The sequence below is a fragment of the Amaranthus tricolor genome, chromosome 1 (assembly GCF_026212465.1).
Source record: "Amaranthus tricolor cultivar Red isolate AtriRed21 chromosome 1, ASM2621246v1, whole genome shotgun sequence".
Classification (NCBI taxonomy): domain Eukaryota; kingdom Viridiplantae; phylum Streptophyta; class Magnoliopsida; order Caryophyllales; family Amaranthaceae; genus Amaranthus; species Amaranthus tricolor.
The window spans coordinates 39,821,306-39,832,705 of NC_080047.1; the positions used below are offsets into that span (position 1 = coordinate 39,821,306).

General features: G+C 30.7%; 1 protein-coding gene across 1 annotated transcript; it reads right to left on the bottom strand.

Annotated features, from left to right (window-relative positions):
• Window positions 1–1,570: 1,570 nt before the first annotated feature.
• On the bottom strand, window positions 1,571–8,157 carry LOC130819811 (YTH domain-containing protein ECT4-like). The gene is made up of 9 exons (XM_057685345.1): window positions 7,916–8,157; window positions 6,029–6,120; window positions 5,742–5,818; window positions 5,488–5,626; window positions 4,984–5,054; window positions 2,772–3,362; window positions 2,453–2,665; window positions 2,214–2,360; window positions 1,571–2,087 (listed from the first exon to the last, which is right to left on the bottom strand). The coding sequence occupies exons 2-9, from the start codon at window positions 6,054–6,056 to the stop codon at window positions 1,941–1,943; spliced, it is 1,413 nt and encodes a 470-aa protein (XP_057541328.1). The 5' UTR covers window positions 6,057–6,120; window positions 7,916–8,157; the 3' UTR covers window positions 1,571–1,940.
• Window positions 8,158–11,400: the final 3,243 nt, after the last annotated feature.

The window sequence follows — 11,400 nt, forward strand, 5'->3', positions numbered from 1 at the left end:
TTAATAGAATAACTAAAATCTCTAATTAAAATCACTTTATAATTTAGGAATTAAGTTTTACAATACCAAAATAAAATTAAACACATAAAATTTTTTTCAAGCCTAATAAAAAATAAGAATATAATCAAATTATTCAAGTTGTAAACCATATGATTTACAAAGTCGTCCAACTATTTTTTGGTGGTATCTTCAAATCTTGAATATATATATATATATATATATATATATATATATATATATATATATATATATATATATATATATATATATATATATATATATATGTATATATATATATATATATATATATATATATATATATATATATGTATATATATATATATATATATATATATATATATATATATATATATATGTATGTATGTATGTATGTATGTATGTATGTATGTATGTATGTATATATATATATATATATATATATATATATATATATATATATATATATATATATATATATATATATATATATATATATATATATATATATATATCCTAAGATTGCTAAGATCAATATTGTTAATGATAAATTTAATGACGATATATATTGCCAATGTGCTTCATGTATATTATGATCGATTTATACTTAAAATATATTTTGTTTTGTTCGATAAATAATTTTTTATTAATTTTTAGTTTGTGTTTGGGGCGTTAGTTGGTCAAATAGTCAAACTAGATTATGACTTGAACACCTTATACATTGCGTTGGCTTTTATTTACTTTTTTTTGAAGAACAACTAAAGGTAAATTTTTGATTTTAACTTTTCCAATGAATTTGTTCAAGATAGATTACCTTATCTTTGAAATTTTGAACAAATAAGCTTATTTTTCAAAAATTTCCCAAAATAAGCGTCATTATACAACTATTAATGACAACAAACAAAAAAAAGTTTTCTGTTTGTTGTTAATAAACAATGAACAAAAAGGAATAAAATGTCAAAGCATTTAAAATGACAAAAAAGTTATTTGAGGATTCGCTGTTGATAACAGCAAACCAACTTGTATTTGTCTTCTTCCTTTTCAACGTTATAAGATATTGGCTTTTTTTTGTTCATTATTAGTGACATTAAACAAAAAATTTTAACTTTTTTGACAATTTTTTCCTTCACCGTTAATAAACAGCAACAAATCCTGACCTTAAGCTTAAACAGAAAGACACTTATTTTGAGATTTCAAATTTACAAAGCTTATTTTAATATTTTTTTTTCTAAAAAGGCTTATCACATTTAATTTTTCCCGACCTTTGGAGAAGGCCCAGGTGATAAACAAGGTCAGAAAATTTAAACCACAAATTTTGTAGAGCTGTCTTCACAAAGATGTACATCCAAACAGCGTAAAATAAAGTTACTAATTTCCACATATAAAGTAAAGCCAATGCCATAAATTGATCATTGTGTACCTCTTTCCCATCATGGGTAAAATAAAATGAATAAATTCAAATTAAAATGAGAAATAACCCGAGTCTATATAATTAAAGGTAATAAAACAAACCAAAATAACAATATATTAAATTTAGAGGTATAAACAGTAAATAATAAATAAACGAAACTACTACTCAGAAAAAACCACGATATCATTATAGCTAAAAATTATCTCTTAGGTCTCAACTCAAGTCTCCTATGCAACTAAGCTAAACTATGCCAAATCCCTTGACTACAAACGGCAAATATTATCTGCCCACAAGAGGCTACATTCAATTTCTTATATTAAAAAAAAAAAAGAAAAAACACAGGAAAACTCAACCATATTTTGCAGAAGCATACCACCCCACCACAAAAAAATAAAAGGAAAAAAAGAGAAAAGAAAGAAAAAAAAGTGAAGTCTGAATGAGTAAAATGGGAGAACCTATAAACTAGCTTAATTATGGATCAAAACTAGGCACTAAGCTGAACTCTCACTCTGCCATCAAAAACTTGTAGTTATTAAACTTCACCAATACCACCATTCTTTTCTCCTTGGCTGACATCAGCTACAGATTCCTGCGTTTTTGACTGGCTGTTAGGTGGAGCTGTCGATGCATCGGTGAAAGCTGCTGCAGCGACCACATCTCCAGAGTTCTCGTTTTTTACCTGCATTAAGAGCAGCATGTTTACAACGGGAACACAACAATACAACTTAGCACAGTGGGCATTACATTACAGGAAGAAACCAACTAGTTTAAGTTACGAAGCAACAGATGAAAGTATCAAATCAACCTGCTTCTGGTATTGTAGTCTTTTAGCCTTCTTCTCCTGCAAAGCTTTTTGCCGTGCCTCATAAAATTCAAAGTCGTCTAAGATACTAGTATTGCTCAGATGGGATTTGAAAATTTTCACCACTTGAACAGCCTGCTCGAGTTTAACCTGTAGAATCAATGATTAAGCTTTATGATTCAGCAATAAGCACAAGCAGCAAGCAACCCACTTCATAGTACGCCCAGGGAACAGGCGCTCACCTCTTGCGTGTCTCTACTATTTGTAACGGCCTTGTTATCATTGTTGTCTAGTGTAATATGCTTCAACAGACTATTGGGAACATCCTTCACTATGTGCCACTTGACTGGAAAGCATCCAGTCCACTTGTCCTGTTGCCAAAAGTCCATGTTCTTGTTGAAATCAACAGGACCAACCATTTCAGCAAGTCCAACAAATTGCCCACTAGCATTTACCTGATACAAGAAACATTAAAAGCATTAGAACCCAAGAACAAATGACGAAAAAGGCCAACCCAAGAACAAATGATGAAAAAGGCCAACAAAAACACACGACACCTACCGAAAACAACAAAAACACAGGGCAGCCATCAGTTTTCCCTTTTGCTTCCTGATATGCTGCATCCAGCTTTTGATTTCCAGTGGGGGTACTTGCCCAGACATTATATTTGATACTTTTATGGACATCATCCTCACTATACGATTTAATAACAAAAAACTTAGCATCTGAGTATGTCTCAGCAAAATCTTCTTTGTTAAATTGCTGCTTGTCAGGCATTGCAGATGGTGTTTCTTCTTTGCTATTTGCTTTCTGAGTCAAATCCTGCCCCTTCACAGCCAATTTAACTGATCCAAAACCTAGCTGGTTTTTCACATCCTTCCCTCTAGGTCCCTTGCTTAGCTCATTCAGACTATCCTTGTTTTCATTCACATAGCCGAAAAACCCATTGTTACGCCCTTTAGATGGATACTTATTGTCAAATGATCGCCATGCATTCCAAGCTGATTTGGGATTGTAATAGTTCAACCCAAATCCTGACCCACCGCGGTAATTGTTTCCAAAATGACCATACATTTGATCATTAAGGTGTGACCTTCCCATATATCCACCAGTTTGACCAAGCGTTGAAGCTTGCCGCCGGTGTTGCGGTCCCTGCAATAATGTCAGTGCACATTATATATATTGCATATTTACACAGCTGGGAATGTGCAGAGTCATCTTCAGGAATAAGATTCCACAATAATGCCAAATCCTTAATCCTGATAAGAATTCGGCCAAAGGAATCCACAAGAGCACAAAGGAAATTCAGCCAAAATAAGTAATGGACAGATTAATAGTCATCAAATGGAAAAGAAAGACCACTCTCTCAGCAACTCGGTCCATCAATCAAGAAACAAAAATATAAATTCACCATAGAAAAAAAAGCGAACACTATGAACTCACTCAAATCTATCTCAAGTTAAAAATATGCAACAGAACCAAATAGCATACACAAATAACATACTGGGAAAAATAAATAAAACATTCTAGCCCTGTGCCTGTTTAAGCTTCCTTCTAATGTCCCAATAGAAACATCCTCTATAAAAATATGTATGTTGTAGTCATAGGATACACATACTTAAAACCCTCCAAAATATACTATGGCACCAAAAAATGTGAAAGCAACATTAATAGATTTAGTATCACTACAACAGCAAGGGCCACAATGCATATTAAGGTGATTGATGCAACTAGCTTGAGGACCAAGAAAACATCCACATTCAAAAAAAATTGGAACTTAAGCCATTGTGGTCCAGCTAATGTGTATAGAGTAAATCTCAGCGCACCCATGGGATACAAGAGTAGAGACAAGTAGAAACGAAGCAGGAATTCAAATGATAAGAAACCAGAGCATTGCAAACAAAATGTCTTAAAAAGTCAATTCATGGATAATCCAATAAACTATACGAGGTAGATTATGATATAACAATAAAAAAAAACTCAAGAGTAAGACACCTTGTTGCAAATTGCAAGGCAATTTGGACTAAAAGAAATTTGTGCAGAGACATCGGCTTTCGAAACAATTAAGCAAGATATATGAGTTCTCCATTGTCTATAGTGGAGAAAACAAGATTAAGGTACAAAAACATCCAATCATCAACCAAATTAAACCAAAGTACAACAAAACGGCTTGGGTGATGATTGCGATAACAATCACAAAACGGATTTCCAGAAATGTGAATGTTTGCGTTCGTCTCTACTTCTTGAAAGCATCAACGTTGTCTGGTTCGCAGGTGATACTTTGCACTGCAAGTAAAACCTGATTCCTTCTGCTGAAACTTTCTTCAGCAGGAAAAAAATACTATAAAACAAAAATCCTCATCATTATTTTGCATTCTCAATTCATTTACCACCTCAAGTATAGTTGATTACCCACTAAAAAATATTTCAACAAAAGACCTGGATGCATGCACTAAAATATCCAATGAAAAAAAATCAAATTTGAGAAAAGAGAAAACAAGTAAAAGGTTAAAACAAAGTCGTGTCAAATCAAGAACAAAGAAAAACATTCACAACATCAACAAGCATCTTAGTTTTTATACTCCAATTGCTACTTACTATATAGCAATAGACATGCCAGACATATGACTTATAAAAACACAGTATATAATGCAAAAAACAAGATCTTGTTTCAACAAAGAAACAAGCGGGAAAAAAAAGCCCAAAAGCACCGTGGCTAATAGGCTATGTTTCTTCAAAAACTAAAAAACATTGATTATTAATTATCACTTACCGAGTGCATATCAACTCCATCATGATTCAAATATCTATACTCATTCCATAAGTTATGTGGATCTTCAAAACCTGCAGCAAATAAAAAACACATCAACACCAACATAACATGCATGAACTAATCAATTATGAAATAATCAATGATGTTCCCACTCAGCTAATGAGCAAATAACATGAACACAAAGGATATATTAATCAGAGCAATCTATGCCCTACTGCTAAAACTTTAAACCCACATATATTGATAAAAAGAAGTTCAAGGAGTATAATTAGCATGCTAAAGTTGAAGTAATCAGTCTTCAGTTTAAAAGGCACAAGCCATATTATTACGTCCAAGCCGCAGCAATATGTCCTAAGCCTATCTATAAGACAAGGACGAACACTCCAGATTAAATAAGTTGCACGACCCTGATTAACATCAAAATAGCTTCCCAACAAAGATGTAAATATAATTTTAAATCTTAAAAGCTTTAAAAATATCTATTACAAACTAAAATAAAACTACCTCCAAGATAGTAAGGATAAGTGTAGCCATTAGTTGGATAGTACAAGTTCAGATTTGTATAATCTGGAATGGGCACCGTAGAACGCTCATATGGTTTAGCCATACTACTTATCCCGGTGCGTGAATCTAGTGAGCCAAACTGCATAGCAAGACATCATTCAGTAAAGAACTTGGAATGAAAAATATCACACTGACTAGATATGAGAGAATAAGGAAATGTTGGATCAAGCAACATGAATACTAAAACTAACTACCTTTTTTTGAGACCCATGTACATCAAGAGATTTTGTCTGAGAATCCAAACTTAGTGTTTCCAACAAATCTGCTGTTTCTGCCACACAGAACATTACGTAAACCATATATGAGAAGACAGTTTTAAAAAACTACTTATTTTTGAAGGAAAAATATAATTTAATCATTAACAGCACATATAGTTAATGTTAACGTGAATTAGAAGCCAAAAAAAGATGCAAGACAGAGAAAAGTATAAACAAGAGAACTTATATGATCAATATATGAAAAGTACGCGTGCAGAATTTACCACTTGCTTGAGTCCCAATCGTTGTCATAGTTAAATAATGGAAGCTAGGTATTCTCGAGAGAGCTGGCACCTATTCAAGGTATGCACAGGAACTGCAACCAAAAACACATCATACAATTCAAAAAAACAGATGGGCATAGTATATCAGCAAGAGGCAAAAGAGAGTTCAAAAGAACAGTCAAAATGACAGGTCCATGCTATAAAGATCTGTGACTCTGACCTTAAGCAAAACACATGATGGAGAAAAGCAATGGCAAAAATATATTATCAACCAAGAACAACACCTACAATAAAAAAAAACTCAAAAGTCTCTTTCTAACGAGTACACTGATGAAAATTATCCAGCATTTGAAATCTTTTTTGTTTTTATCTAGAACAGCAAATTTACTGCAACTTTACCTACTGCCCATAAAAATACAAAAATTACAATTTACAGTTAACATACAAGCAAAATACTTGACTACCCAAATTTCACATTATGGTTGTCATGATAGTACAAGCAACCACGAGTTACAAATAAATCCTTAATAATTCTCAAAGAAATACAGGATCTCCTATCCAATTCGTTAAATCAACAATCAAACACTCAACCACTGGGGTTCTCTTATTATGCAACTTAATACAATTCATTGTATTGAAATACACGATAAAACCACATAAAATTACCCTTTTTCTTGAAAAGATTGAACTTAGAAAATCTAACTAAATCAAGATCAAGATACAAAAAAGAAAATACCATCAGAACAAAAAGTAATACCAAAAACAAAGAACTTGCATGCCTCATACTAATATTGTGTCCTAACTTGAACCTAGACCCATGTAGAAATCAAACAGCAAACAATTATTCAATATCATCACACAACAACATCAATAAACAATAAACAGTCTTTTAAAACAAAGAATGACAAAAAAAAACAAAATTCATAGCCTGTGAGCTAAATCCCTATCAAAATAAATATTTATACAAAATCCCCAATCCAATTTGTCAAATAACCCATAAAATTCTTGAACATTTGGCTTCTCAAACTACACTACTTAAAACAAATCATTTATAGAACTCAACAGTAAAAACTGAGAAAATGTGCCTTTTACTTGATGAAATAGAATTTTAAAAATATAACTAAATCAAGATACAAAAAAAACAAACACCATCATAATATTAAGTAATACCAAAACCATGAAGAACTTCTATGCCTCAAAAAATATTTTTCCCCCAAGTTGAACCTAAACCCTTGTTGAAATCAAACAAGACATGACTCAATAATATTAGCTGTCAACACACAACAGAACCAATAAACTTGTTTGACCAAAAATGGCAAATAAACCCTTTTGGTTGAAAACCCCTAGTCTGTGAACTAAAACCCTAAAAAGATTGACACGAATTATACAGAATGACCTATCCAGTTTATAAAATATACCATAAAACTCTCAAGTATCCACCAATAGGGTTCTCTTATTTTACGAGTTAAATCAATTCGTTGTACATAAATCAACACTTAAAACCCCAGAAAATGATTCTTTTCCTTAAAGAAACAAATTGAACTTAGCAAATCTGACTAAATTAAGATACAAAATCATCAAATTAAAAAACAATACCAAATCCAGGAAGAACAATGATGTCTCAAAACAAGATCATCCCCAAACTTGAACCGAAACCATTGTTGAAATCAAACAACAAACAAAACTCAATGAAATAACGTGTAGACACACAAAACGGCCAATAAACAACCTGTTTGATCAAAAAACGACAAAATTCCCCGTTTTGATTGAAAAACCCTAGTTTTGCGCTAAAACCCTAGTAAAAATATAATCAGGAAACACGCAAGAAAACAGATCTAGATGATGAAAAAGTAAAGGGAAAAGGAATATAGGAGGTGAAGGAGACACCTGCAAACAGAGATCCGGTAACAAGAGAGAGAAAGATAATCGGAGCCTCGCGAAGCTTGGCGGTGTAGAGGCTTCAGAGAGAAGAAGAAAGGTAGCCGCCAAGAAAAAAATGTGTATTCAGAGGAAAGAGAATGAAGAAAGGAGGGCACCCGAAATATAAAGCCTAAAGTAAACGTCAACCCCTAATTTCCTTTTATCTATTTTTCCTTTTCACCCCGGCCGACGACTTTTTAACCTTTTACCTCTTCTTTCATGATGATTCATCTATTTTATGGGTGAATTGTTTGTGTGCATAAGGGTTTTTTTTTTTTTTTGAAGTTCCACTAATGTTCCAGTATTATAGGTTTTTTTGTGTGGTAGATAAATGATTTTTTTAATCTAAATGATAATTTTAAACTTTTGATTTTTTCATATGATAGATAAAAGAGAAGTGTTTTTGTTAACTTTATACTATTTTTCTGAATATAATGATGAAAAAAAGAAAGAAGTCGCGATTACTCTAATTGGCCACAAATTTCGTCGGTCCCTTATATTTGTCCATCCCACGACCCTAAAACAATCTATTATTTCACCAAGTCTTGTATGAGACCGTTTTACCCCATACAAGCAGCCCATTAATAAACAAAACATAAAGAAAATAAAATCTAAATTCACACTTGTACATGAAGTATTTTTTTTATATAGATTGGACCGACCCAATTGAAGTTGTCTCATAGTGTGACGACCTCAATAAAGAATTAGTGCTATTATATTCATCAACAAGATTAACCTAACTATCTTTAACAACGAAATCATACAAATAGCGGGATTACAATTAAATTATCAGCTTATTTTGTACAAGACTATCTTACCATGAGAATTGCCTATATATTTAACTCATCTAATCTTTAATTGATTGCTTTAAAAATGAAAGTGAATACTTTAATAGACTAAATGTACATGGATCAGCCCAATATAGATAGTCTCAACTCTCAACATGAAATTATCTCATTAAATTGATGTTAAAATTTTAAGGGAAATTCCACGTGGTAACTATGACGTTTTGGGTTTCCCACCTGGCAACCAAAACTTTTAAAAAATCCTTGCTATATCTCTGAGATTTTTCAAATTGTTCAACAGTGACGTTTTTGCACATAAAACGTTCGCAAACGTTAATTTTGAAGCTTTAAGACTGTTGTACGCCTATTTATGCGACTCACTTTTTCAAATTCCACTAGTTTTTAACCTTTTCCTCCAAAACGTAAACCCTAACTCTACCATCTTTTATCCAAATCATATTTTTCCTCCAAATTCAAATATAGTGCTTGAAATCATGAGTTAGGATTTATGTTTTGGGGGAAAAGGTTAAAACTAATGGAATTTGAAGTCGTGAGTCACATAAATAGGTGTACAGCAGCCTTAAAACTTCGAAACTAACGTTTGCTAATATTTTATGTGCTAAAAGGTTACGATGGAATAATTTGGTAAATCTTAGGGTTACCACATATATTTTTTAAAAGTTTTGGTCACTACATGGAAAAGTCAAAACCTCAGACACATTTAAAGCATGTCACCAACTTGTTTAATAAAATGCATGTTTAAAGTACGTCATTTAAAGTTCAACATATCATAACCCGTAAAATAAAGATTGAATAAGGGCCTTTAATGGGCTTTGACATGATTGAACATCTCTAGTGGATATATATTGTCAATGTGCATCATATATATAATACTCTTTTTAAAAAAATAAGCTAATAATACATTGATAAAAATGTCATTCGATATTTACAACATAGTAACATCGAACAAATATATAACAATTTAATCAAACAAATTTTTACATTGAAAAAGTCATAATCATTATAAAGGATATATAACACTGAAGTGTTCCCTCTATCATATCGTTGTTTGATACAACCTCCTCCAAGGTGGTCTTTAGATCTGGTGTGTCTTTGAAATAGAGATAAGTTTGATACTATTAGTTGTATTAGCAAAACTGACACTCGTGATGACATTATATTACCTTCTACAATCGAATTAATAACAAGACTCCAAACTCTCTAAAACTCAATATATGGATAGATCAAATCATCTAAATGAATAGAATAGCTCTCTAATGTGGAGAAAATAAATTTTATTTATAATCAAAAATAAAAATATTAAGAGCTTACCATTAACTACAAAGTTAATAATTGCCCAAAAATTAACAATATAAGCTATTTTTTAAGAGAAAAAAGGAGAGAGAAGAAAGGCTAGGGTTCTTTGAGAGTAGGGAGAAAAACCCTATGTATATAATACATCTTATCCAATGAAATTACTCATCTTACTTTTTAAGGTATTAACAATTTATAATTGAAGAATAAGACAAATTAAAAATAAATAAATAAATAAAAATAAATGTATAAAAAAATTTGTAAATTAAATTGAAAATAAAAAAGTGGGATCATTCGGAAAAAAGTCAAAATAAGTTGGAGAAAATTAAATAAATATATTTAAATTAAATAAATATATTTAAATAAAATAAATTGAAAATAAAAAAGTAAGCGACTTGTGACCGACATTTTGTTGTTGGTTTTCTCATTTAGCTTTATTAGCTTGGTAAATCGTATTGGAAAAATATGAAGAAAATTTTCAAAGTAACAAATTTAGAATTTAGATAATGAAACTAAGAATGTATTTTAACTATTGCGTTTAGTTGAAAAGAAATGGTGTGACGCGAACTTGTCGTTATATTAAGAAAATTATTTTTCTACTCCCAAGTGTAAATAGGAGGGATTTTTCCAAAGTTAACACATCTATCAAAAGTAATGTACACTCGCTATTTAAGGTGTGGAGCAAATAACACTTGCACAAGTCAAGTGAATAAAGTAGAAGAGAACTATGAATTGTGTGTCTACAGATGAATGAAACGGGATTTTCTAAAAACTCTTTTTCAACCTACATAAAACATAATCAAAGTATTTTATTTAAAAGTGAATGCCTTATAAGAGAAGAAACGAAGGCCTTATTTGAGTAGTAAGCCTCATAGGTATCTCCAAGTACTGAATTAAGGCCATCCTTACTCATGACCTAAAAAAAAAGATCATGTTACTATTTCCCAATTTTTTTCTCTCCTAAAATTTCATCTTTCAACCTAATTTTATTAACAATGACCTCTTCTAAAAGGTCATCATCCTTTCTTTCTTACTTTTTTTCTACTCCATCATATTTTCTCTCCCTTAATTTATCTAACATTTATCTTTATTTTTTTATAATAATATTTTCATGTACAAAGTTAATATAATTTTTTATTTGATTAAAATAGATCTACTATTTTATAATTAAAAAAAATTATTCTTTTAATAAAAATAATATTTTTTAATAAATATAAATATAAATATAATTTTTAATAAATATTTTTTAATATTAAAGAAAAATTCGTTAACTTCAAATATATATTACAATGCACATACATAAAATAAATACACAAATTAAAAAACTAAAATTTTAAATGATACATTAATTGC

Coding starts and splice junctions, on each gene's coding strand:
- LOC130819811 (XM_057685345.1), bottom strand. CDS start 6,056: ATGACAACGATTGGGACTCAAGCAAGTG. Junction 5,055..5,487: donor TTATCCTTACTATCTTGGAG/GTAGTTTTATTT, acceptor TATTTGCTGCAG/GTTTTGAAGATCCACATAAC. Junction 2,088..2,213: donor GACTACAATACCAGAAGCAG/GTTGATTTGATA, acceptor CTCTTAATGCAG/GTAAAAAACGAGAACTCTGG.